This window comes from Thunnus maccoyii, chromosome 2 (assembly GCF_910596095.1).
Source record: "Thunnus maccoyii chromosome 2, fThuMac1.1, whole genome shotgun sequence".
NCBI lineage: Eukaryota > Metazoa > Chordata > Actinopteri > Scombriformes > Scombridae > Thunnus > Thunnus maccoyii.
The window spans coordinates 7904947-7931989 of NC_056534.1; the positions used below are offsets into that span (position 1 = coordinate 7904947).

General features: G+C 39.0%; 4 protein-coding genes across 5 annotated transcripts; 3 read left to right on the forward strand and 1 right to left on the reverse strand.

The window, feature by feature from the left end:
• Window positions 1-294: 294 nt before the first annotated feature.
• LOC121913377 (3-mercaptopyruvate sulfurtransferase-like) lies at window positions 295-8381 on the reverse strand. Its single transcript, XM_042436090.1, has 2 exons — window positions 7423-8381; window positions 295-1853 (listed from the first exon to the last, which is right to left on the reverse strand). Exons 1-2 carry the CDS (start codon window positions 8000-8002, stop codon window positions 1555-1557), a joined length of 879 nt encoding a protein of 292 aa, XP_042292024.1. The 5' UTR covers window positions 8003-8381; the 3' UTR covers window positions 295-1554.
• Window positions 8382-9138: 757 nt separating this feature from the next.
• Window positions 9139-12479, forward strand: rps19bp1 (ribosomal protein S19 binding protein 1). The gene is made up of 4 exons (XM_042436099.1): window positions 9139-9333; window positions 9690-9866; window positions 11143-11240; window positions 11748-12479. The coding sequence occupies exons 1-4, from the start codon at window positions 9279-9281 to the stop codon at window positions 11895-11897; spliced, it is 480 nt and encodes a 159-aa protein (XP_042292033.1). The 5' UTR covers window positions 9139-9278; the 3' UTR covers window positions 11898-12479.
• Window positions 12480-12577: 98 nt separating this feature from the next.
• LOC121913369 (apolipoprotein L3-like) lies at window positions 12578-18467 on the forward strand. The gene is made up of 8 exons (XM_042436079.1): window positions 12578-13070; window positions 15033-15173; window positions 15719-15826; window positions 15925-15964; window positions 16047-16098; window positions 16344-16473; window positions 16616-16804; window positions 17535-18467. Exons 1-8 carry the CDS (start codon window positions 13062-13064, stop codon window positions 17958-17960), a joined length of 1095 nt encoding a protein of 364 aa, XP_042292013.1. The 5' UTR covers window positions 12578-13061; the 3' UTR covers window positions 17961-18467.
• A 2528-nt stretch (window positions 18468-20995) lies between these two features.
• atf4a (activating transcription factor 4a) lies at window positions 20996-26066 on the forward strand. 2 transcript variants are annotated; one of them, XM_042398179.1, is made up of 4 exons: window positions 20996-21171; window positions 22420-22596; window positions 23008-23328; window positions 24212-26066. In XM_042398179.1, exons 2-4 carry the CDS (start codon window positions 22551-22553, stop codon window positions 25216-25218), a joined length of 1374 nt encoding a protein of 457 aa, XP_042254113.1. In that variant the 5' UTR covers window positions 20996-21171; window positions 22420-22550; the 3' UTR covers window positions 25219-26066. The 2 variants fall into 2 exon arrangements, with proteins under 2 accessions (XP_042254113.1, XP_042254121.1); XM_042398187.1 differs by having other exon boundaries at window positions 24215-26066.
• Window positions 26067-27043: the final 977 nt, after the last annotated feature.

Here is a 27043-nt window from a genome sequence, read left to right on the forward strand (position 1 = left end):
TTAATATGTCAAAAAATGTCCTAGCAAGTGGCATCTAGTGGAACGGACTTGGTAGAAATGTAATATAATACTCATAAGTATGTTTTAATTAGTGTATAATCCCTTGAAACTAAGAATCTCTGTATTTTCGTTAGCTTAGAATGAGCCCTTTATATCTACATAAAGAGTGGGTCCTCTTCCACGGAGGCCGCCATGTTGCACCGCCATGTTTCTACAGTAGCCCAGAACGGACAAACCAAACACTGGTTATAGAGAGGGCCTTTTGTGTTTTTTGTGAGTTTCACGGCCACTGTAGGTTCTCCTACACACGAGGAAAGGGAAGGGGAGGGGTATTCAGTTGGTTGCAATCTGCAACCTCACTAAGAAGAAGCTAAAGTGAATTATGAGAGGTGGAATACTAACATGTTGAGTTACTAATTTGTTATATATAAAAAGTAATATTATTTGTGACCAATGACATTGCCCGGGAGCCATTTAAACATTTTAACCATTTCAAATGGGAGATAAAGAAAGAATGAGCTGTCAGAATAGTCCAAGTTAATTGCTATATGACTATTTGATGGATCAAATGTGTATTTGAAATGTATTCAATGTCTAATATTTAAGAGAAGTCTGTAAAAAGTTGTCATCTAAAAACTACAAAAAATGTTGTTACACATTGGGAACACTTTACTGCATCGATACTCCTAAGGCAGTCTGCATCTGCGTCTGCGTCTGCGTCTGCGTGTGTGTGTGCGTGTGTAACTGTCTAATCAGCATTTTGAATTCTGAGCTCAAAGGTTAAAAAAGTGCAACAGTCAAACTCAAAGTGCACTTTTCTACCAGCCTGCTCTCTGGTCAGTTTACTGTCCACTTCACTCGAGGAGTACATGCACATGAGATTTGAAAAACTCTCGGCTCGTTGTGATTGAAAGTGCAGCTCTATTTTATTCCAACATATATATTATAGCTGTAAACAAATATTTTCCAGTTTCAAAACTGATTAAACAATCAGGTTTAGTGTTCACATATTGCAGGCTTTGGTCATCTATTCATGTCTATCAATGTTTGGAATGAAAAAAATGTCCCTTATTCATCTATTGTTGTTGAATGTTAAAGGAACATTTTGACATTTTTTCCCACCAAGAATTAGATAAGAAGATTGATAAGACCCTCATGTATGTACACTGAATATGAATAATAAGTCTAGCCAACAGGCAATTAGCTAGCCTCATAGTAGTTGTCGTTTTCACATTTCACGGATTAAACAAACAGGATGTAACCTGTTAATTAGTAAAATGTAGAGGTGCTGGTTGGTGGGTTTGTTAAACTTTGGACAGAGCCAGGCTAAACTAAGCTAACTGGCTGCTGGCTGTAGCTTTATTTAGCAAAAGTGTCTCCTCTAGCTTTCATCAAGGAAGCAAATAAGTGTATTTCCCAGAATGTCAACCTATACCTTTAAACCTTAGCACACTTTCCCTCAAAAACAGGCAATGGACATCATTCTTCTTTCCTTGTCACCAAGTCCCAGTCTGATCCATCAAAAACACCTCCTGTAGGCTACTTTTAAGCCAATCACAAATGTTTCCCTCTTCCTTCAGATATGACATGCTCGGGCACGGCACGGGTGAACCACTCCGACCACCCGCCGTCGTACACCGACACCCCCGGGTGCCCGCATTCATGGGCTGCCAGTGCCACGTGACACGCGGTCACGGCTGAACCGCACGAGACACAAATAGGGCGGCTGAGGTCCACCCCGGCCCGGGCGAACAAACCCTGGAGTTCCTCCTTGGGCAGGAAGTGACCTGACTCGGACAGAAAGGAGTGGAAGGGCATGCTGATGGAGCCGGGGATGTGGCCTGGCTCTGTGTCTGTCAATCAGAGAAAGAAAAAAGAGTTCAACTATTAACAATTCTCAATAACTTACAGATTAACAGTCCTGCACCACATAGCATTTTGGAGAAGCTCTTAACGTACAGACACAAAGCCACATTAGCATTCATTTCGAGATGTGTTTGTTCCCACCTGATGAACGTCTTTCACTCTCCTTTTAGCTCTGTTTTGGTCTCCACCAACTTCTGAGGGAAATATCTTGCTCTGTAGCTGCTAAACGCTCCACTTGTCAGCAGTTACACCTTGCATTTGCATTTGGTGCTGGGCAGGTAGCGTACAGTGGTTTTATCAGAGTTTTTGAGCTGAAAGATGTTAAAATGCATCATAGAGCTGAAGGAGAACTGATCGTTCTCTGTGGTTTTGTCACTACGAGCGAACGCTTTCAGGTGACACAAAGGCGTTTTTTTCCACTGTCAATATAAAATTATTGATTAGTGCAACATTAAGCTAATAACTGTTGTCAGTGTCATCTCAGTTAATTATTTAATTATTTGTGTGCACTGTTCCTCTTTTCTATCCATTTTGTGATTTTTATTTATCGTTAAAAAAACAGAAAAAAGAAGGAAGTGAGAAAAGAAAAATTTTTTTCCTTTTGCAATAATGTTGCAAAAAAAATTCAGTCAGCAAAAATTAAATTTTTTTCACTTTTTAAAGTTTAATCAACTCACTGGTGTCATCTCTGATATGCTGACAAGTTTCACCCCTACCCCCCCACCCCCCCCACACACACACAGGTGTTTTCACCTATAATGCCTGATTCGACCTCTTCTCAGGACTATGTATAAATAATCTGTGCTTAATTGACATCTTCCTGACTCTCCTGTTTGATTTGTTGCACTGGTTAGGGTGGGACAATTTACACCTTTATCATTCATATCAGTTCATATAGTTAATACGGACATCACATAATTCCCAGCATAGCTCCACCTAACTTCTTCCTGACTATATTAATGTTATTAGTAACACTTTTTTTCCCTACTACAAGTCAAAATGCCTGCTGTTACAAAAATCTCAGATAGTTGCAGCCGACCCTCAACATGGCCAGTGTATTGGGACTGGTTTGCTTTTTTCCACCATATTTTCTTTCCAGAAGTGTCTCTTAGAGTAGATTATTATCTCACTTCACATATTCTGATTTGGCAACAGACTCGTGGCAAAAACAATCTGCAGCTGTGAGCACTGTATGTATGAGAGGAAGTGAGGGGCCAGAGGATCCCTAGAGAAGAAGCGTTACATCATTCCAGCTGTACCCTACTGTCAACTACTGAACTTTATTTAACCAAAAGAAAAGGGTACTCAACTTTACTCATAAGAGAAAGATAAAGGAAGTGCATAAATGTTGAGCAGAGCATCATTGTGATCATTAAGCAGTTAGCATGTCAGCCGTTGAGGAGGTTGAGCTTGTAATCTCTGAGCTGCAAGAAGAACTTTTTAACATTTAACCAGGCAGACAGAGAATAGTTTACACACTTTACTTTCCCCACCTTTCTCAAAAAAATCTTATATCAGCAGGACGGCTGTTTCAAAGGTTGGCCAGTGAGATACACTTACTTATTGGGAGAGACAGAACATCTTACATGAGTTGTTAATGTATTACTTTGTCATCTCGGAGAATATACTGTACATGTATACGTATGAATAGAGTGGGTGGGTTTTGGTAAGGTTGCCTTAACACCAGCAGCCATACAAGAACTTTATCTAAGCAAAATACGGCCTAATACAGTCCGAATGATGACTTATTTGTCGGACACATCTTATCGACTTTCATCGGGATCATTGTCATGATATGATCATATCATACTACTGCATCTGTTTAAGAAATTCTGTTGCCAAAACTAGTTATTAAAAGCAATTAAAAACCAACACTTAGTTATTTATGTTTTTGTTTTACACATGTGAGGAGTTTTGCAGGATGTAATGCAACTGCAGGACAAAGATTATACATCAATTTGTTTATCTTATGTAATTTTACATACATTTGCCATATTATTATAAATATATATAGCTCGATATTAGAGAAAATATTAATAAATATCATTAGAGGTGAAAGGATGAGTTGATTAATTGATTAGTAGATGGACAGAAAATGAAAAGGCAACTATTTTTGATGTCATTTTTTAGTAGCAAAAATGCCAGAATGCCATACTAATTAACTTTTTCTGTTTTTTGATTTTTGGTCTGACAAAATGAGCCGTTTGAAGATATCGATGTTGTAAAATTGTGTGATTTCTTGTGTGATTTCACATTAATAATAATAATAATAATATCTAGCTCAAAGTAAGGTAAATATATAAATATGAATGTTATCTAGAGGTGATAAACAAATCAACAATTCAATTGGCTTCAGTTAGTCTATGACTCTTAACAAGCAGGCTACTTATTTCCCTATTTCTTATGGAAAAGATACAAAAATAAACAGCTCTATTCAAAAATGCTTCATAACCAAGTACAGAGAATTCAGCCAAAATTAGCTCGAGTTGAGAAAAAGAGGGATACTAGTCCCTGTCATCAATCCCTGAACAGCATGTTGTATGAAAACGTCTCTTCTCCATGGCAACAGTCAATTTGCCTGAGGTCAAAGTGCACTGCTGAAACTGTTTTCACCAGTGGAGCTTCACCTGTAAACGGGCACCGTAACAGCACATCATAGACTTTTTCTATGTGCGTTATTGTGTGTGTACAGTATATATGTATGTATGTATGTGTGTGTGTGCATGTGTGAGTGTGAGAAGTCTATGGGATAAGATAAGGCACATACTAAAGGTTCCTGGTCACTGTATACAGGCCGTTATCTGTAAAGATCGACAATATATGAATTCTAGTCTATTCAGTCTACCTGCTACTGTCCTTCTGCAGTGTGTGTGTGTGTGTGTGTGTGTGTGTGTGTGTGTGTGTGGTTGAGAGAGAGAGAGAGAGAGAGAGAGTGAGTACATGGTTGACTGGAGATAAAATCCAGGGTTATGCGAGCATGACCTTCCTGCTTGCTCTTCCTCTATGTTTGAGTTGTTCAGTCATTTAGGCCCATGAAGCCTGCTCACTGCCTGTGTTTGTCTAGAGTCAACTATGCGAAACGCCTCCATACAAGAAAGTCATGCATGGACTCATTGGACCGTCATGGTTTTTCCACTGTATGCCTGTGACACGCTGAGCCCATACTGTCACAGAATGACATGTTTTTCTTTAGATTTTTTTATGGGGTCCAATTGTTCCATTTATTTGTTTGTCAAAACAGTCCATCAGTCTTCCACGTGTGTGTTATATCAGACACCACTGAATGAATCTGACTCAAAATTTAAATCATGCAACTTAATATTCTCTTTTCATTTTCGGAATGAATTGTAATAACCAGTCTTGTCGCCTATTCTGCAAATTCATGTTTGAATAAACAGTCTAAAATGTCCACATGATGACTCCTTTGTGGGAGACGTCTTGTTTGGTGTCGCAGCTGGGTGACAAATCTATTTTTATCAACTTTCATTGGACTCACTGTGATGATATAATTATCTCTTGTTACTTTATCTTTTTAATAAATTATGTGAAGCGAATAGCAATTAAAAACGAACAAAATGTGTTATTTAAGTTTTTGTTGTGAGGGGTTTTGTGTGACGTAATGCAACAATGAGACGATTGATCAATTTGATTATCTTATGAGATTTAACACACATTTGTAATATTATGATATCATATACAGTATAGCTCAATATTAGAGAATATATTCTTATAGATATCACCAGAGGGGAAAGTTGATGGACAGAAGACAGCTGCTATTTTCCATAATCAATCACTTTTTTTCTAGCAAAAATGCCAAACATCCCCTAATTAGAGTTTGTCAGCTGTGCGGATGTGCTGCTTATCTTTGTCTTATGTGACAGTGAACTGAATATATTTCTGTTTTTTGAATGTTGGACAAAACGAGCCATTTGATGACATCAATTTTGAGGAATTTAGACAGTTTAGAAAATTTTGACAAGCTGATGTTAGACAAAATGATTAATCAAAAAAATAACTTCAGTTGTAGTCTTAAATGTCATGATATTGATTTAAACCATTTTCCAGGTGGGCAAGCTCTTACAATCATGTTTGTCCTTTGACAAACATGATTTACTGATCAACAGCATCAGGAATTCAGCTGCTGTAGTGTTTGTGTGGAACAAAAAGCCATCAGACTAATGTGTCTGTTGATTTTTCCACTGTCTAATGACGGAGACTCATCAGCATATCTGCTCTCATATCACTTCTCCTGACTGGCTCAGTGAATATATGCAGGCCTGTGTTTGAACATTGAGGCTTAAACCAACCTAATAGATTGATGCAATTATTCTACTTTGGCCGACCGCTAAATAACTAGAGTGTGTTTTCTATCGGTACACACAGGCAAGTAAAGATTATAAAATATGTGGCATAAAAACTACTGTATCTTCCATATAATTACAATTTACATAATCATCTCTCTAAATAGATTTACCATGTAAGTGGTTATTACAGGAAACTCAGTGGAAACTTGGTCCTCAGTATGACAACCAAGGTACTTTTTGGAAATTTCAACTCAGCATGTTTTTGCTCAAATCATCACATAACCACATAACTAAATGGGCTGATTTGGTTGCGATCCTCAATATTTTGACAGTTTTAAAGTGCCAAACCTGCATGAAACAAACCTCAAACCTTGACAGATTTCAGTGTCACACTCTCTTCCCCAACACTGATGGAAAAAAAGACCTACTCTTCATCATCCTCAGGGCCTTTGTACATCAAGGTCCCCACACTGAGGGCCCCATCCGCTAATACAGTGAGCAAATATTTATGTTTAAGCCTTTTATCATTATGAAGTCCGGACAAAAAACATTTTTGTTGCACACTGACCTTTTCTGTTTAGAGACAGTTACACAGAAGAAAATGTCCATTGACTAGAGAAGACTCACACTGCCTGACCTTTAACTTAAAAGAATAAAATTATTTCTTTGGTTCTTAGACTTCTATCATTTTTTTTTTTACTTGATTAAGTTCTAAGGATGGAAACACCATTTTTCTAATTACCTTAAATACCATTTCCTAAAGCGTACAGTAAATGATAAAGTAGAACCAGCAGGATTAAAAGTATTTTCTGTGCCAACCAAAAGATTTTCATCGACAGATTTTGAAGATGGGATGACTTGCACCACTTTTACGTAATTAGGAATGTCTTATAGTCTAATTGATCACCAAATAGATGCACACCCTTACAGTCGTTTATAGCTGCAACACTGGGGCTTTCAATTTAGTTATTATTGTTTAATTAACTCCAGGCTGCAAGACACTTGTATCATTATAAGGCAGTGGTTCTCAAAGTGGGGCCCAGGGACCCCCAGGGGTTGTTGGACAGGTAAGTATTGACAGAATTTTTATTGACTATTTTGGTCATGGGTTTCATACTTTCTGTAATAAAGAAAAACTTTTATCAGATGGGAGACCTTGGGACAAAATCTTAACAAATTGGGGTCTAATTTGTGTCAGTTTGACGTGAAAAAGTTTGAGAACCATTGTCCTAAGGACTTGCAGACTACTCACTGTCTCTGGGTTCAGGGTCCAGTCCTCTGAACCTGCCTGCTGGTCTGGCATCCACCACCTGGAACTTCTTGGTGTACAAATTATCCAGGATATCCTGATAGGTCTTGATCCAGGAGCGGTTTACGGAAGCCTTGAACTCAGTCGATGTGGGTCTGACGTATTGGTCACTTACCGGTCGCTCCTCCAGCTCCCAGTTTCTGAGCCCCCCGTTGAGCAACGAGACCGAGCTGTGCCCGAACACCCGGAACATCCACCATACACGGGGCGCCGAGAACGCACCGAAGTCGCTGGTATCGTACACAACGACGTGCGTGTCGCTCTCTATTCCCAAATTCCCGACATAGTCTGCAAAAAATTTCTCTGACGGCAACATGTGGTCCAGAGGAGAGGTTTTATCACAACATTGGTCTATGTCAAAGAAAGCTGCGCCCGTGATGTGTCTCTTCTTGAACTCACTCTTGGCGCTGCGCCGTAGTTTGGGCAAATACCACGAAGTGTCCAAGATGCGCATTTTCCCCTGGACCTTCATTGCCTCCGCAAGCCATTTAGAGGTGACCAGAGCTCTTGCTTGAAGCGTCATGATCAGCTCTAAAGAGGTAGACAGGCTTCAAAACTTTACTGTAGTTTAACTGTATCGACTTAATCCTGTGCCAAAGGTTGAGAGTAGTCGAGAGAGCAAAGACATCAATCGTGGAGAGAGACACCGCACAACAAACAACACGCCCCCAGCTCAGCATGCAACAGCTGGAAGTGACTGGAGGCGGTGACATAGTTGGACAGTATTGTGATTACTTTGTAACGAGAAACTGTAATAATAATAATAATAATAACAATAATAATAATAATAATAATAATAAGTATTTATAGGCTATAGCACAAGACAACCGTTACAAAGTGTTACATAAGGCAACAAAAACAAGATAAATTAAGAAAAAATTAAAACAATTAAATAGAAAAAGTAGGCTATTCACTGTAACAATCACATTCAGAATACACTATTAGGACTTAGTGTAATTATTACTAGTATGACACCTCTCTGGACAATTTAATTAGGCGATCGTCATGACTTTAGTATATCCCTCTGTCGACCTATGTAGCCTTTGGCTAATTTTGACGGCTCATAAAACACTTTTTCTGCCCTATATGCTAAAACTGCTGATAATTTGCACACCTCTTAATACTGCATTTTTTTACTTTTCATTTTCACTACACATTTTCTAGTGTGGAGGTTGTTATTTATACATATATATATATGAAGGCAATGAAATCTACACTAGTGTCATCCCATTCTGTTTCTGTCTTTTTGCAGGACACGTTAGTACCAACTTACAGCTCTCACTAATTTAATATAATAATACTGATGATAATAATAATAATAATAATGATGATGATGATGATGATGATGATGATGATGATGATGATGATGATAGTAGTAGTTGTAGTTACAATATACAGCAGTAGCCAAGTGACCCTTTTTGTTTGCATCAAACGTGATGTTGCCAGGTAGGAACTTTGGATACATACACATTGTAATAAACTGAAAACATGTACTGATAGATTGCAACAGGTATCTTCTAATTAATCACCTAAAAGTAACATGATAGAGAAAATGTATTTTTGTTTGTTTTTTCCAGTATAGTGGATGGCGGTAACGCGCTGATAATCGGGTTTACCAAAGAAAAAGAAGAACTAGGAACTTTGCACGTCCTCGGGTTTGTTTTCCAGTCGGCTGCTTTTAATTGGTGCTCACGGGGAGCTCACCGGATGTTGATGGATTCACATGTGTTAAAGTGAAGGCACATTCTTATCGATGTAGCGTGTAGATTATTTAACAAAACATCGAAATATAAACCAGGATGTCGGCGTCGTTGATCAGGAGAGGACTGGAGCTGCTGAGCGATGATATTAAAAGTAAGTTTAGCCTTTTAGCTCGCTAGTCGGCTAACGTTAGCATTGGACATCAGTACAACGCTTCAGTTTGCTAATGACAGTGATAACTTTACTGCACTGTAAGGCAGCAGTTATTATTTTCCATTATGTCATTTTAAAAATACACATTACTGACACCAGGAAGCCCAATTATTAGTGATATGAAACAGAAAAAAGCAAACTATCTTCAGCATAAGTTATATGACGTTGAAACCACCATAAAAAATAGTTGTTTTGTGTAACTGCAATGGCAAATTCAGAGTTTCAGTGCATTTGGTAATCAATGGACACATCATTCTCATCTAATGTTTCTCCCCTTGTCCTGTACATCCTGCCAGATGTGAGTAAAGTGAAGAAGAAGAAGCAGCAGCAGACACCCAGCTCGGCCACCGTGATGGAGCTTGTGAGCACGAAGCGTCAGGGAGTCACCAAGCAGGTCAAAAGGCTGCAGGGTCGTCTGGGTCCCGGCAAGAGCAAAGCTACTGTCAAAGACAAGAGGATCAAGTCTGCCGTGGGTCAGTCCGCCTGTTGTCCTGCACAGTATCAGAGCCACAACCATCATTCAGGAGAAAACACACTCTAAATTAGAAGTCACATATGTTAATTGGGTGATTTTGTGCAGCTCAGTTTGAATCTGTGACTTAAATTTGTGAATTGTGAGATCAACTCATATATATTTGCAGATATTGACCATACTGTGGGAGAACTAATGGGGAACACAAGCTGTACAAAACAACATAGGCATCATTCTGAATACTGCACAACATAATAGAAGAGCTGCCTGTTTGTCCTTGCCCCGTCATTTTTAAAGGATGAGTTCACAATTTTTCAAGTCTGTCTTAAAACAACAGTCAGGTGCCCAAATGAACATTGAAATAGGTTTTCTTGCCACAATCATTCCTCCTGTTCATACTGACCATTAGAAGATCCCTTCATAATGCACTCCTTCTATGCAAAATGTATTTAAAAGTTTATCTGAAGCTAATATGAAGCTTCAGTCATCCAAATGAGTCAAATCAAGTAGACATCTTTCAATGTTACAGTGTTTTTAGTGCCAAAGTTCCTCTTTTTGTTACTTTACTTCCACTGCAGCTCAACAGGGAAACACTGAGGAAACACAAAGAAGGAATTTGATGCTAAAAAGACTGTAAATGTGGCAGATATCCACTTGATATGACTAACTCAGACTGCTGAAGCCTCATATAAGCTTCACATAAACTTTAAATGCATTTTTGAACAAAATGACTGTGTGGACACACTGTGGATTTTGTCCCCCATCACTTACATTGAAAGCACATTTGAAGGGGATCTTTTAACAGCCGGTATGAACAGGAGGAATGATTACAGCGAGGAAAACTTCTTTCACTGTTCATATGGACACCTGACTGTTGTTTTAAGACAGACTTGGAAAAACTGTCAACCTGTCCTTTTAAGTGTAGGCACATGTGAATACCAGTAGATGGCTGCAGTAGAAGCTTTTTTCTAACTTTGAGAACGCACACACAGATGCAGACCATCAGCTATGCAACATGTTTAAACATCCAATAAAAAAGTGAACAACCTTTCAGCAGCAGACTGGAATAACAACCAAATCTGCAATTTAAATAACTCTTCTGTCACAATCAGAATCTTTCTTATGTGTTGCAATAAATGAGCACAGGAAAACATTGCCATACTTAACATACAATTTACAACTTGATAGTGATAGTTAACATGATTGAAGTAGCAGTGGCCCTCTGGTGTTTATTTTTATATTACAATCTTCCTTTTCTTCTTTGGTGTTAATTATAGAGGAGTTCAGGAAGAAGCAGGGGAAGAGCCAGATGAGTACTAACCTGAAGTACTTCATGGAAACCAGCTGCAAAGCAACAGATTCTGACAGCATGAAGGTAAGAAAGGCTCCAGATCCACTCAGCTGCTGTCAGTCACCTTTTTCGTTATGTTCAACTATAATACTTTGCCATTAAAGCAGTGTCATTTTATATCAGGTTATTAAATAAAACAAATAAGGACAGATTTCACCAGTTCTTAAATAAATCTGATTTTTGTACTTTACGGATCTTTAAAATGCTTGTCTGTTAGTTAAAAGTCTTAAACTACAGAGACACAATAAATCATTTGTGATCCATATTTGTATCATTTGGATTTTCTTCATATTTTTGTACAGAATATAAAAACAAAGATATGTAATTTTTATGTTTGAGGTGGTTTGTTGACACTCTTGATTGATTGATAATAAATTAACAGGTATAGATTCAGTAAAGGATTCGATATTTTGTGCAGTTTGTTGTCTTGAACATCCTACAGGGCCTCATTGCTTGTTTCTCTCTACCGTCTACATATTCACTCGAGTTCGTCCTTTACAGTATTGATTTTCTCTCTCTGTCTCAAATCAGATCCAGAACCACAATACAGGGAGACAGTCCAGGAACCGCCCCGACAGACCCGCCAAGAAGACCAAGGAGCCGCAGTCCCTGTTCACGGAGGAAGAGTTCCAGCAGTTCCAGAAGGAATACTTTGGCAGGACTGTAGAGGAGAAGAAATAAAGGTCACCCCGAATAAAAAGACACTGCAGTCTCAGAAGGAAACACCGGGGCTGCTCTTTGTTGATCTGAAGAGTGAAAGTGGATTTCTGGACCAGACTGTGTTCATTTGGCTCAACAGTGGAAGATGAAACTTTGAGGAGAAATGACAAGCTGAATCTGTACCAGTGTTATGACTGCATACACATATCGTCACATTCAAGGAACCAGAGTTTTTGTTTTGTGCCTGACTCATAACAGGATCACATGCAGATGTTGGATTTTTAACATCATTCCAAAACGTGTACGACAGACTGACTCATAACAGTTGTCAGTTAAATGCAACCAGTAGTCATTTTATGAGTTATGCAAATGTAAGTTACGGACCCTCATATTGTAATGAAACCTTTCATATGCGTCATATATGTCGCCTCTTTTCAGTCACTTTGTTTTCACAAGTTGCAGATTGAAAATTTGTCAAGACAAGTTGTGATTGAATATGTTGAACCTCTCCCGTCACAATTCCAAACAGTCCACTCACTAGTAGAACGTTATTGAATTAAACTTTATGTTTGAGCGGAAATTAAAACATATTTTTGTTTTCAATATCAAGAGTCACAAGTTTACTTTGTTATTCATGTTTTCATTTAGGTTGTAATAAAAAAATATGTGAACATGCAAAAAGCTTTTCACAATGGATGACTTTGTATGAGTTAAGCCATGATCTATGCTTATTAGACTCTTAACAGAAACTTTAACTGTTAAATCAACTCGTATGAATATTCAGTTCTGTGTATGAAGACAAAGAAGTTTTAGGGTGTCATTAAAATTCTTAAGTTACTCCTCCCTGCTGTTTGGCGTTGCAGTAATGCAAAGTTGCATAATGCAGCTTTAACAATTTAGACGATAGTGAATGATCATCATATTATCATGTACGGATGAGATCTTGCATATTTGCTGTGTAGCTGCCAGCTTTATCTGTAGCACAGTCAATATTTTTCATTTTTCAAGCAGGATATCCTTTAACAGGTGTGTAAGTGTATGAACACTTCAGATATCAATCATTTTCAAGTTTAACCGGTTGAGATTCAGTGATCATCATTCAGTCCTTGATAGTGAAAGTCAGCGTGAGTGCAGCAAAGGAGAGGGATCGCAGAGCCACTCAAACACAGCAGGAACAGTTGCACAATGTCAAAGGTAAGAAATAAGATAACTGGAGATTGACTTTGTTTTTTTAGAGTATATACAAGTATTTAACCACATTATTGTTTACACAAATATAGCTGAGCAGATTCATTTTCATCAATGCAGATTTAAAGCTTAATTTCTTCCAAATCACAAATAGTATTTTCATATTTCTGCTTCATCAGATCCAATACAGTGAAGGTGAATTTAATCAGTGATGCTTTATGAACTGGTATTTAAAAATTGAACTGAGCTTTTTTTTCCCAAGAGACAGAGACTTCTGTAAATAAATAAATGTTACTGTTGAGTTGTTCAAATATAATTCTGAGATGCTTTGATCACAACAAACAAATAGATATTTATGTCCATGACGGCAGAGGTTTTAGATATGGATTTATCAAAATGATGGCGCATAAAACCAGAATGATCTGCATGGTTAGATACCACTAGAGATAGGCGAGAAATCTTTTAACTTCATCTCTCTGAGTTCCAGAGCATCAAATGTCTAATTAGTTTATAAGAGTAACAGACGTTGACATGTTGCCTTTTTCTCAGTTGGTGTCACAGACGTCTTTTGCATATTTTTGTGGTGAAATTTGTCATTTCAATTATATTTGCAAAACAAACTTTAGAGCCTAAATGAAACTATTCATTGTCTCATAGATATATTAATGGAGCAACAAGCCAATGATACTGTTGACACACTGTTGTAACCTGTAGACATACCTGCACTCTTACACACATGAAAATGAAACCATCTTCCTGGTTAAGGGACATGATTCATGCATGGAAATGTTTCTCTTACATGAAGGGTTGCTAATGTTTGGCTATTGTTAAGACTAGTTGAACTACATAAACAGGAATGGTTCCTAGACTTGTAACGGCATTCTGATGACACTGCAACAAATTGTAGCTCAGCCTAAACATATATACTGTAGAAAAGAGGCCCAGTTAAACGGTATTTGCTCTTTGCTTGGGCGAGGGTCAAAGACGGTGCATTAGGTCAGAGAAATCTCGAATATTACTCGTAGCTATTTGCAAGACTAGTGGAGCTAGAGAAGCGGGGATGGCAGCTGGACTACTGAGTGAGTGATGGCATTCAAATTAAACTGCCTATCAAGCCAGTGGGGCTAGCCACCACCAACCAACTTCTCATTATTGCAAATAACACTTAATTAGTCTGTTTCTTTTTTACTTAAATTAAGTCAACTGTACACTGTTATGAGCTTAAATATCGATTGTAACTGCTTTTATTGTTTGAACAAATGGATTAAATGATTTACATTTGTACTTGGCCCTTTGCACATCATCATCACATTATTTTAGCTCATATCCAGTTTGCCAAAGTAGAGAATTTAACAACAATCAAGATTCTTGTTTAGAGCGAAAGTAAAAGTGCCAACGAAGATGTAATCGATCTCGTTTGGCGTGTTTTAAGGGAACAATGAACAGTTCAGTTGTCTTGAATTAAACCTTAACAGACCGTTTCTACGTTGATAAATCGTAGAAATGGGTCATCAGATTAGGAATGCAGATTAACAATGTTTTGTCTTGACCATATTTACACTTTACTTACAGTGAATTGGATAAGAATCTACATGGTCATTACATTGAAACTTTTTTCCTGATGTGAATTCTTCTGCAGGGATAGGTAGATCACTGCACTGATAGAATTAGGTCGTGGTTCAGTTAGGACCATGTTTAATTAGATACTGTATTAAGTGATTCATTCATTTGTGGTAAAGTTGTAAAATACAGTTTTATAATTGGATAAAGGTCAGTTAAATGAATAATTCAGAAAATTCAAATTCTCACAAAAATATTGTGTGTAGATTCTCTCCTACACGTTTCTAATTAATTCCTGCGATTAGCTAAACTTGCAATATGTTACAGAATGTTTCATCAGATACTCCGAGCAGCTTAAATCTTTAAATGTATGCAAGCGGTTGAATTACGCTTCCTCTCTTTCTGTAGCCAAAGCCTCCAGTTCCTCAGCCAAGGAGACAGTTTTCCCATCCAGACAATACAGTGGATGACAAGCCACCAAATAAGTGGAATGTTAGAAGGAGTTCAGAAGGAAGCGACACTGGAAATGTCAGACTGGGAACAGTAAAGGTGATGTTGTTTTATGTTTTATTTCAAATATGATGTGGAACAAAATCTACTCATATAGCAAAAGAAGTTAAAGTTAATCCAATACTTACAAGTTTCTTTTTGGAATTAAGAGAGAATTATTGTTTTCTCATTAAAGTATAAGAATTAACACTATTATACAAACCAATAAAAATCACCAAACTCAAATCACACAAAGGAATATTTCATCAAAAAATAAAGATCCTGTATTTAGATTTAGTAAAAGATGACAACATGTAGGTAGAACAGCATCGATTCACAGGGAAACCAGCTGATTCCTTAAATGTCTGGTTGAACGAGATTCTATAGATTTGTACAATATGTATAAAAAAAGTCCTGAAAAATTCTGAGGGCAGCAGATACTAAATGTGTCATGTCAGAGGATGACACGGACAACTGATACGAATGGAAATAAACCATCAGACTACCTCTGTGGTTAAAATCACCACCATGTGAGATTGTAAAAACACTCAGATCTAACTCGTTATTTGTACATTCACTGAATAGATTATCCCTTATTTTCTCAGATGTTGGCCAAACAATTCGCTAATGATGCCTGTAAAGCACACCCTCCTCTGATGCCAGCCAAGCCTCGGAAGGAAAAGTCTGACGACGAAAATGAAAATGAAATCCTGGTAATTACAACCATGAAAAGCATTTTACTATAACAAAAACAAGGGAAGCGATCGTAGTGTTTGAGCTCAGCTGTAAATAACCTCTCATTTTCCACCAGGATGACAACTCTCTGAAGGTTTGGTGGAAGGTAGCGACACGTGAGTGAGAAAACTAGCTTGAAAAGATTTCTGTTTGAGGTTCTTAATGTGTTTGCTGAACTACAGTTTTATTGATTTACAGCCTGGAGTTGTCTCTGCAAGGATCTCAGTCTGAGGGGTGAGAGAGAAACAAAGTAAGAAAATAGTAGAGTTTATTTCCTAATCAACTGTGTGCTGGTGCTTCAAATTATAAGACAGATAATGTCAAACGTTTAGACCTGAAAGGCCATTTTACTAGCACACCACAACCATAAAAGATATTGGTGAAGCTTGATGGACGATACATCTTATTACTGACGTTTCTTAAGGATGTGTACATCATTAAATCGATGAACTTTAATAATCTGATCAAATATTCTCATAACACTGTACATTCAAGGATCATCAAAGTCAAAGCTCAACATCTCTGTAATGCTATCAAGTATTACATGAACCTGCTGTCTGAAAATAGCGGCACCCTAAAGCAGCACATTGACGATCTGCTCTGCATCGCTGACAACTTAGACAAGGTAACAAGACATGATGATTTAAATCCAAATGTAAGACATTTACAGATGAGTTTGCTGACATATGTGAGTTCTGTCATCATCATAACCTGCTCTGGATATGATCATCGCCTGTCTAATCAAATCAATTCCCTTTAATCTTAAGTTTTCTAAGGGGACAAAGATTGCTGGCATAACCGGAGGAGCGACATCTGTAGCGGGAGGAGTGGCAGCAGCTGCCGGAGTGATACTATCTCCGTTCACTCTGGGCGCCTCGCTGGCCCTGACTGTAGTTGGGGTGGGCGTTGCTGCTGCTGGCGGCGTCACTGGTGCATCAGCTGCCATCGCCCACAAGGTGACCAGACATGAAAGAAACTTTATTGATTTGAAGTATGTCTTTGTTTGTGCCTTGTGTGGATGCAGCGTTTATGAATCTGGAAGGTGGGGTTTTCTTTTCTGGGTTTGTTTTTCTTTCTTTACTCTTTTTTTCTATTGCATTTTCTGTATTTTATTTATTGTGTTCTGATGCACATGTTACTTGTTGCTATAGTGATGTCAGTGTAAAGCACATTGAGTTTTCCTGTAATGAAAGGCACTATATACATTGAACTGCCTTGCCCTAAGTTGCATAGCAACAAAATGTAACGGTACCAAGATTCGACGGATCTTTCTCAGCTGACACTTTCCTTCAGGTGCAGCAAAAGAATGAATAAAAGACACAAAAAATCTAAATTTAGTGTCCCTTGAAGGTTTTTAAATGTTAAGTATTTCAGAAAAATATACCTTAAGCCTTCCTTCATAAAAAAAGAGTTAAATTTTTTTCAACTCTGGCAGCCCAAAGTAGTAGTATCACAAAAACACACTGTAGCAAACAGCAAAACACAGGTTGAACAGGCTCAAAGCTACACGTACACTATACCCGTTTCCATAAGAATTGTGTAATGCCATCAGAAACATTAAAAAGATGCTATGATCATATCAAAAAAATTCTTCACAAAGTGGCTTTAACTTGTATTCCTTGGTTGCACTATTCTGGATCTAAATCTTTAAAGTTGTTTAACAGCCAATAAAATCTGTTCTTCCAGGTGAACACCACACAGGACCAAAAGAAAATCGACAAGACCCTCGGGGACTATAAAGAACTTATGGAGAAAATTCAGGCCTGCTTGAAATTCATCAACGAGGGTATGGGGCAGCTAAAGAAGCACGATCTGTCCATTATGGGTGAATCCAGGATTGATTCGGTGAGGGTAGTGAGAGAGCTGGTTGCTACGGGAGGGGAGAGTGCCAGGGTCATAGAGGTGAACAGTAAGGCGTCTGGGCTGATACAAGGCTTCGGCCTCTGTATGGATTTCTATTTCACCCAAGGAAAGGATGGCCAGAAGCTGAAGAAGGGCCTTGAGTCAAAGTTCGCGAAGAAAATCCGCACGCTAGCAGAAGAGCTGAATAATGGATTGGAGGAACACATGGAGATCAAGAACTCGTTCAGTGAGCATTTTCCAGAGCAGTGAAAGGTTTTTATCTGCTGAACCTTCTCCTACCTGATTTTACCACATACTTTTGTATTTACACATCTATATATGTAGGTTATGGTATTATACTTGATATTTTTGAGTTAAATAAATGGGGAACAAACTCAAACAAAACTTCCCAGTCCCAAGTGATTTGAGGGATTACAGGTCTATACATCTATATGCTGATCAGTCAAGGTTGAAAACATGTAGGCTTAAGGATTAAAGAGCTGATTCTCTGCTAATCTTTTTTTTCCTTTTTGGAAAAAGCATACGACATGGCTTACAGTATGTTGCACCTTCAGGATGTGCTGCTTCAGACTGACCCTGAAGCTGGTCTTGAAGTTGAACTAGCCTGTATATAATATTGTATATAATTTGGGGGTTTGTGTTCTCTTTTTCATGTTCCTGTATCCTATATTTTTTTTGGAGTCTTCTTCCTTTGGAGCTGAATTTCTTTTTAAAGTTTTTAATGCATTATGTAAAAGCACCTTGGATCGGCTTTGTGTACGAAACGTCCAATACAAATAAACCTTTCCTGGTCTTACCTCTCTGTTTTTAATTATTTGGTGTCCTTAGTTACTTTTATGTTCTCGCTGAGCTGCGTTTTGAATTGAAGTATTTAACCTAAATAAAGTGTTTTCAATCCACACACTAGCCTAAATGTTCTATTCATCATCTGTACTATCATTCAATTCAATGGGTGGTAAACTTGTAGATATATAAATTTTCAAGATGTGCATTTAACCACTAGGGGGCAGTCCAGCCGAAGCCTTGTGAACTCAAGTCAAGTTCATGAAGTTTAACCACCAGCTGCAATGAATTCTTAGACTGTATGTTTCTAATGCGAGACATATCAACAACTAATACAGGGATACAATATTCGGTGCAGTTAGAGCCCATAAAAAAGTCAGAGGCTGGAAATATAACCGACAAACGGTAGAATAAACAGATCTGAACGTTTCTTCCTCCTCTTAAAGTTAGTTGGGAAAGTTCCACACAGTGTAAAAAAGTGTTTTAATAAAGACTTAATTATAATGCTGCTATAAACAACCTAAAATGACGAGTTTAAGATCATCGCGCCATCGACAACATGCTTAAAAGAGATACATAGTTATAAAAAACAACATTTTAAACGGGGCACTGGATGCAAGATCATTATCAGTAACACGTGAATACGAGCTTAATCAATTGGTTTTAATTATATTTATTTTAAGATACGCCTAAATACACGGACTGTGGAACTTATTCAATGATAGTCTGATAAAACGTTTACAGTTGGGTGGGTGAAATTAAGGACAGAGGAGTCGGGGTAGGTGTGGTCAGAGTGGGCGTGAACTCCAGTACATTACATTCACTTCGACCGACAGTGAAACACGTGAAAGTCAAAACTCATTCACTACTCCATAGCTGCCTGCAGCTTGTGTTTCATGTTTAAAAAGGATTACAAGTCATATATATTCCAGAAATAACTACATATAGTTTCCAAAGCAGCGATAGTAATTTTTTTACCTCAGAAAGTCACTATATAAGCTCAATAATACCTCACTGGAAACAAATCTATTATTCCTGAATTCAGTTAACTCACGATGTTTATCATTTATATTGAAACAACTGAGCCAATGACTCAAAAGGGTGGCTTAATATTAAATATCAGAAGGATTGAAATGGACAGAATAATGTAGAGTAACATCAGGGTCTAATTCTGATCATTTGTTATTAATATTATGAAGATCAGTTCGCACAGATGGATAAAATAGAGAGATAGATTGGTCAGATTGGCTCTGAGGGTGATATGAAGCGCAGTGTCCTGGCTGTCTTTACAAGATGCATGAACCATTACGCACAGGTTACAGGTATGTTACAGTCATTTTAAACGTCTTTTTTAGCAGCTGAGATTGCCATTAAGCTGTAGGAGTTTACGAACACTTTTTTTTTTTTTTTTTTTTTTTTTTTTACTTATTCTTATCACAAATTCCTCCCACAGTGGACTGCACTCTCGATCATCTGCTTTAAAACACGTCGAATGACATCAACAATCCGTTATTTATGATAGCCTAATCAATGCAAGTGAAAACACATAAATAATACTCTGACATATTTCACAAAAACGATTTTTTAATAACTAAAAGCAATAATTATAGGGATTTGATCAGAACATTTTCACGGTTTCAGGGAGTAAAAAAAGAGAAAAAAAACCAAGCTACTATTCATGTAGACTAGCCTAATTGATAATTTAATGAAAGGCTTCTCTCATTTAAATGTAGAGTCTACTATGTCTTAGTCAGGGGAAAGCAGCAGCTTGTTGCGTGTATCTCCGTTATGTTATTAATTATTCATGACAATTTGGCAGAGCTCTGAAAGACACAATATATTCAGTGAAGCATTTTAGCTTTTAAGTTTCAAGTCAAGTCGAGTCTCGCAGCATACAGACAGCTCTCGTTTTTATCTTGTTCACATTATCTATTATTGTTATTATCTTAACGGTTGATTTTCGGAACAAACGGGACAGGATTCGGGATTCGGGACAACTGCTCGTAATTCGGGACTGTCAAGACTTTTTCGGGATGTGTGGTCACCCTAAAGTTATAATATTTTTTTTTAACAAATGACAAAACATCTTGAAGTATGTATTACGTAATTTATGTTGTGGCCTATGCTGGTAATCATGTATTTTACTTTATCAGTCGTTGACATTTGTAAAAGACCCACAAATGCGTTTCCTTCTTCAATGTTTACGTTTTGCATTTGACCTACATTTGACGCACAGCGGAAGGCTTCATATGGATCTATTCTGTCAGCTGTATAGATAATCGCATGTAACCAATCACAAACAAGACGCGAGCGGAGTAATCAAAGCGGTATGCGTGTTTGTGTTATTATCACGCCCCGTTGGAAGGTTATTGCTTGTAAATCCACTCCCTGAAACAGAGACTCCGCTCATCCGCGCTGCCAATGAGAATGATTCAAACGCCCTCGGGGAGTGACACAGCGGAGGAGCACAGTCAGCGGTGCCTCGGCTCTTTATATACTACGGTGACGGTACACACCGCGTTCTTCGCCCCCATAACAAGCAAACACAATATTGATACCTCGGTGAAAGCTCTCCCGCGCTAAAATGGCAGTTTGAAGGCGTGCGGCGGCTATCTTGCAGCGGCAACAACTCGGCAGTGCAACGGCTAAGTGCACTGGCTATTTCTGGCAAAATGGCGTAAGTATTTTTTTATGTACATTTTCCCCTTCTCTTGATTGTCTCTAGCTTGGGGCGTCACAAAGACAACCCTAACGTTACCGATGTTGATAAAGTTAACAGACCTGTTGAGTTGAGTACGGCTATACGCACTGAAAAACATTTATTACTAAAAAAAATAAGTGAAAATTTACCTAAAGATTTAACGTTACATTTCCTGATTGGAAGTTGTCAGTGTCAAATAACAGACTGTCAGTTGGGGTAATTTAGTTCCAGCTGGCGACAGCTTGTGTTACGTTGAGGCGTGTTAACGGTTGTTTCGGTGGCCGGCGAAGACTTTTTAAACCCCTTATCGAAATGTCTCATTAATTTAATAGCGGCTCTTAAGTGTACTTCAACGTGGGCAGTGTTTGTGTATATTGGATACTGACAACGTGGCGTGTCCAAAATGGCGCGCACTATCTTTTTGCACTCAGCCTTCACTCAGATGTCTCTGTTGTGAAAATGGCGGTTGCCCTCCTCCCACATCTCCGCGCGGTGACTCACAGGGGGAGGGCGGGACTACTGGCCAAAGCATGACCAAATTAGGAAATGTTATCCCCCGGTTGAAGGCGGGGTGTTTACCCATCAATGCCGCTTTGACACTTCAATGGAACGGATTAGCCGAAATTAGCCTCCCCTCCCCCATCTGACAGACGTTAGCGGTCTGAGCGACCGAGTGCAAACCAATACGAAAGTTGTGAAGTTGTAATGCTTGCTTCAAGATTGTTTTGATCGGGAAATGTGAAGTTGTTTCCAGGAAGTGCAGACACTATGGGTAATTTTTCAGATATGGTTATAAGGTTCACCCAAGCGTCAGCCACGTGGCATAATATTTTAATAGAGTACTTGATTGATCCCAAAGAGAAATTAAAGTGTTACAGAAAAAAAAAAAATCAAAATACAGAAAACAATGAGGTAGGTAAAAGAAACAAATACATTGTAAGGGTAAATGATATACAATAACTAAATAGACTAATTCAAATATAAAAAAATATATAGAATAACTAAAAATAGAGTCAAGAGATAAAACTTCAATATAATACACACAAGCACATGTTCATATGATTTGAATGCATTCGTCCCTCAACCCCCTCGCGCCCTTTTCTTACAAATAAACATGGCTCTTTCTTTTGGTCTTTTTAATGTTTTATGGTCTGGTGGTCTTGCCCATAATCACCATAATAAACCAAAACTTAAGACTATGTTTGCATCTCCTTTTTTCCTCAGGTCTCTCTCGGCAATCACCCTCAGCTTTGCTGCCGTCGACAGCAGTACGGAACCCCTCGACTTGTTAACGTCACCAGACTCCCCTGTGTTTTCATTCACCCGTTCACGGCTACCACTGATCAGCAGCAGCCATGACACTCTCCCTTGCCTTGGAGGACGTGGAGGCCCTGTACTTAGGTTGGTATTGTAACAACAAATGCTCCCAAAGCACAACCACAAACATTACTATCACTACAGCACACACTATTTGATAGGGAGGTGATAAGGGTGGCAAATTACAGAGTTAAGTTTCCTGGGCGTTTACCTGACTTCCAGAATAAAAGGACATTTTAAGTATGGGTTCATGTAGTTCATGTAAAATAGATATTTATGTTTGTTTATTTTTGTGATGTCACCCTAAAGTTCACCAAATAAATGCCTGATTGAGGATTTTATGTGTCTGGATTGTTTGATTGTGGTTTCAGTTGGCTAGTTTTTTGCTTATCAGTTGCTTATCAATTGATAATATCAATAAAAATAATAAAAATAAGTTACTTATTAGTGCAGAAAATGATACTTGATACTAATTGAGGAAGTCCTTGTTCACAGGGCCCTCGTTTCTGATGGCTGACCCGATGGGGCCCCTTCTGGACCAAGATGAAGAAGAAGCTCTTTCTCCCTCCTCCTCTCTAGAGGGGAAGGCGCCAGCTTCGCCCCCCCTCTCTTTCTCCTCCTATGCATCCTCTCTGTCTCCCTATCAGACTATGTCGTCCTCCCCGCTCTCCTCTACCTCCCCTCCTCCCTCTCCTCCTCCTCCAAACTATCCCTCCTCGTTCCTGGGAACCAAGGCCGGAGCGGACTCGCTGTCCCTCCCCTGGCTGGCTGCCACTGACCTGCTCGAAGCCCACGTGAGAGCAGAAGATGGCAAAGGTGAGAGTGACTTAAAATTCCCATATGTTAAGAGTTTCAATACGTAATTCTTTAAAACGGTCTAAATGAGGAACAAGAGATTGGAAGCTCAGTTGGGTGTGATCACAAAAGCCCCGTGAAAATGTAAGGCCAGAAAATCAAGAACTAAAAATAAGCTGATGAACACAAGAAAATTACAGGCTTGAACAGTGAAAAGAACATTTCTTGAGTCACGCAATGTCATGGAGGGAAAAAATTAACAGCTGAAAATGTTTCCACCGCTATTGTTAGATGTGACTATGGGCAAGCTGTTTATTTTGTGTAGGTGGTTTTGTTGGAGTAAAAAACCCTGCAGGCAACGTGTTAAGTGACATTTTCCTTTCAAAGACACATTAATACCATAATCCTACAGTCTAACATGAAAACAATGTGGAGGTTAACTAAAAGTTGTTGAAACATGTAGGACTTAATGTGTTGATCAGTGCTGGATGTAGTGTGAATGTGCTTTGCATGACACTGTACACTGTAAATTAGAGGCAGAAAGCGTAATGAGTAGGTGTCGTTGGCAACAATAAACATTCATTCACTGGCAGGTGTGGCTTTAAGTGTGTAGTTGAGACCGGCTCAAACCAGTTTTGTTATTTCACAATGATGTGTATCCCTTTGTTGCAGGATCCTCATTTACTGGTATCAGGCCATTGTACTCTTGGCATCATTTTAGAAGTGAGAGTTTCCTGGTGTTTAGTCATAAAATGATAAAACAGGGCGGGAGCTGGAAAGATTATTTTGAGAATGAGGTCAAATACAATCACTAAAGAGCAGTGACTGAAGTAATTATTTGCTTGTGTCCTAGTTTCTATTCAGCCAATATTATTTAAGTACTAATAAATAAATCCTCTGTCAGCAGATGATGCTTTTGCGGGCATGGACTGGATGTCAGAGAAAATCGACCTGAGTGAATTTGATTTGGATTCCCTCATTGGCTCCTGCTCATCCGATGAGTCTCCCAGCTCCCCCGAGGATCTCCTGGCATCTCTCGACTCCCACATGGATCTGGATCTCGACTCATTCGACGCAGCCGTCCCCGCCCCGCATGACAGCCTGGAGCTGAGTCTGTCGCTGCCCAGCATGCCCTTTGTCCCTCTGGAGCTCCCTCTTCCCGCGGCAGCTGAGACCAAGACAGAGGTGGCTCCCGATCAGGATGTCGTTCTGAAGTCTGAGCCTCCATCCCCAGCTCCCTCTCAGTCTCCCCCCTCTCCAGCTTACACATTGGAGCTGGGGAGTGAAGTTGATGTCCTGGATGCCGAGAAAACCGCCACATCCCTCACTGCTACCATCATCCCAGATCCCACTGGAAGCATTCAGACCACCAACCCCATTCTGCTCTCCCTTCCCACCTCTGCCCACTTCGTGGTGGTCCTCACCAACAAAGATGAGTCCTCTGTTGTATCTCTCCCTGACCAGTCCATTAAAGCCTCTACATCAAGCGATAGTGACAGCGACTCCGGCATTGAGTCCGTTGCCGATTCACCGCCTCACCTCCCTTCTCCTCCTGCCACCCCCTCTCCTGCAGCTGGTTCCTCCAGGACCAAACCCTACTCCAAATCGGAGCCCACTTCCGCTCCCTCCCCCTCAGCCAAGGCCTCCAGGGTCAAATCAGTGTCTGGCGCTCCCAAAGTGGTGGAGAAGAAACTAAAGAAGATGGAGCAGAACAAGACAGCAGCCACTCGCTACCGACAGAAGAAGAGGGTCGAGCAGGAGCTCCTGAACGACGAGTGCACAGAGCTGGAGAAGAGGAACCGGGAGTTGGTGGAGAAGGCGGAGTCCATCAGCAGAGAGATCCAGTACCTTAAAGATCTGATGGAGGAAGTTCGTAAGCACCGCCGCAGCAAGACGAGCTCAGTGGCTTAGAAACCAGAGTGATGCGGCACAGTCCGCTGTTGCAGTGTAGGGACAGGGTCGTTTCTACTCCAACACTCACATGCCATCACAGAGAGATTAATTTTGGCATAAAGAAATATGTTTTGAAGAGATTAAAAACGAATGGCATGTGAGGGTGGATGTATGAAACTTGCCACTGAACAGAAAAGAGGGAATGGCTGGATGCGAAGTGGAAAGCCTCTGTAAGTTGATGAGATTAGTGTAGAGCAGGGGGCTGGGAGGTAGTCAGGTGAAGCATCTGTACATGCTTGTCTCTCAGTCCCCTGTTAGATCCCCATGTGTACTCTCTGCCTTACTAGTAGATGTGCAAATAGGCAGGGTGTATATTTGTCTTTGTAGACTAGGCATGCAAAACATGAGTCACCGTAGCTCCCGGTAGTGTTGTAGACTTGTTAACCCTCGATGAGATATTCCCTCAGAGTATGACCACACTCCCAGCATCATCAGTCATTAGCCAGACCTCAGCTCCGCGTCAATAAAATCACTCCCATGTCAGTAAAGTGAGACACCACTTCTACCTTGTTACCCACTCCTTTTTAACCCAGTGTCACCCCCATTCAGACCTTCCTCTAAACAGCTTCAAGTCCAGAAAGGGGCCTCAATCTATTTATCAATTCCTGGATGTAACACTGTCAACATGTTTCTTTTTCGTGTGTGTATATAGTTTTGTCTTTTTGCTTGCAGATCGTGGCTTTTATTTAATGCTGGATTTAAAAACCTGACCATGTCTTGACTAGATCAGAGTCTCTTAGCGCAGCTGTTTTGGCCTGTACAAATGCTTTGTTTCTCTTTTTCTAATAAATATGTCAGTACTCCAAGTGATGTGTGTGATGTGCTTTTTCTAATTTTAATAGAACTTCTCTAGAAAAACACCAGAAGAGCAGCGATCAGAGCCACAAGTAAAAATAATTATATTCAATTAATCTGCTAATAATTGTCAGTAGGAAAAGCACAGGTGTAAATAATGAGATTGATAATGGTTTAATCATTTTTCTAGTGTTGGTACAGGCTCACTCATACAACACAACCTTTGTCAAACACTTTTTCTTTTCCTACTTTGACAAGTGATAAACTTTTTTTAATGAGTCAAAGGTGACTTCAAATGTCTAAAACTCAAAAGTATTCAGTTTACTACAATATAAACCAGAGAGAGGCTGCAGATCTTCACATTTAAACACAAGAACCACTGAAAAATCACTATTATGACTAATTATCTAAACAGTTACAGATTAATATCCTGTTTAAATTAAAATAAATTGTTTCAGCTCCCAACAAATAATGTCAATACTAAAAGGCAATAAAAAGTTAATTTCAACAAAGTTGCCCACTCACCTGTTAAACAGGTCTATATTGTCAAATGTAATTCAAGATTCAAGAACCTTTGTCAGTCACATAATAACAAATTACATTTTGACACGGCTCAGTTAAAGACAAAAGTAGATAAACAAAACAATAACAAAGGAATACAAAAAGCAGCTCACATCTAATCTGAAAGTCAATCTGTTAATCTATGACTCAGCTATGGAAAAAGATTGTTTGAAGATTGATTGATTAAAAAATGACATGTTAATGAGCTAAATGTGGGAAAATCATGCCGTGCTGTTTCCATGTACCTTACAAATATTAACATGTTCCATGTGTGAGTCATAAAGTTCCTGTTGCTAGGGCGTCATCTGGTATTTCAAAGTAATAAGTAAAATATAATTTGCTGGCGGCAGGAGAGGCGTGTGAACGTTGAGGATTACACTCAGAAGAAAAAAGAAAACAAAGCTGGTAAATGCAAAATATTTGAAAT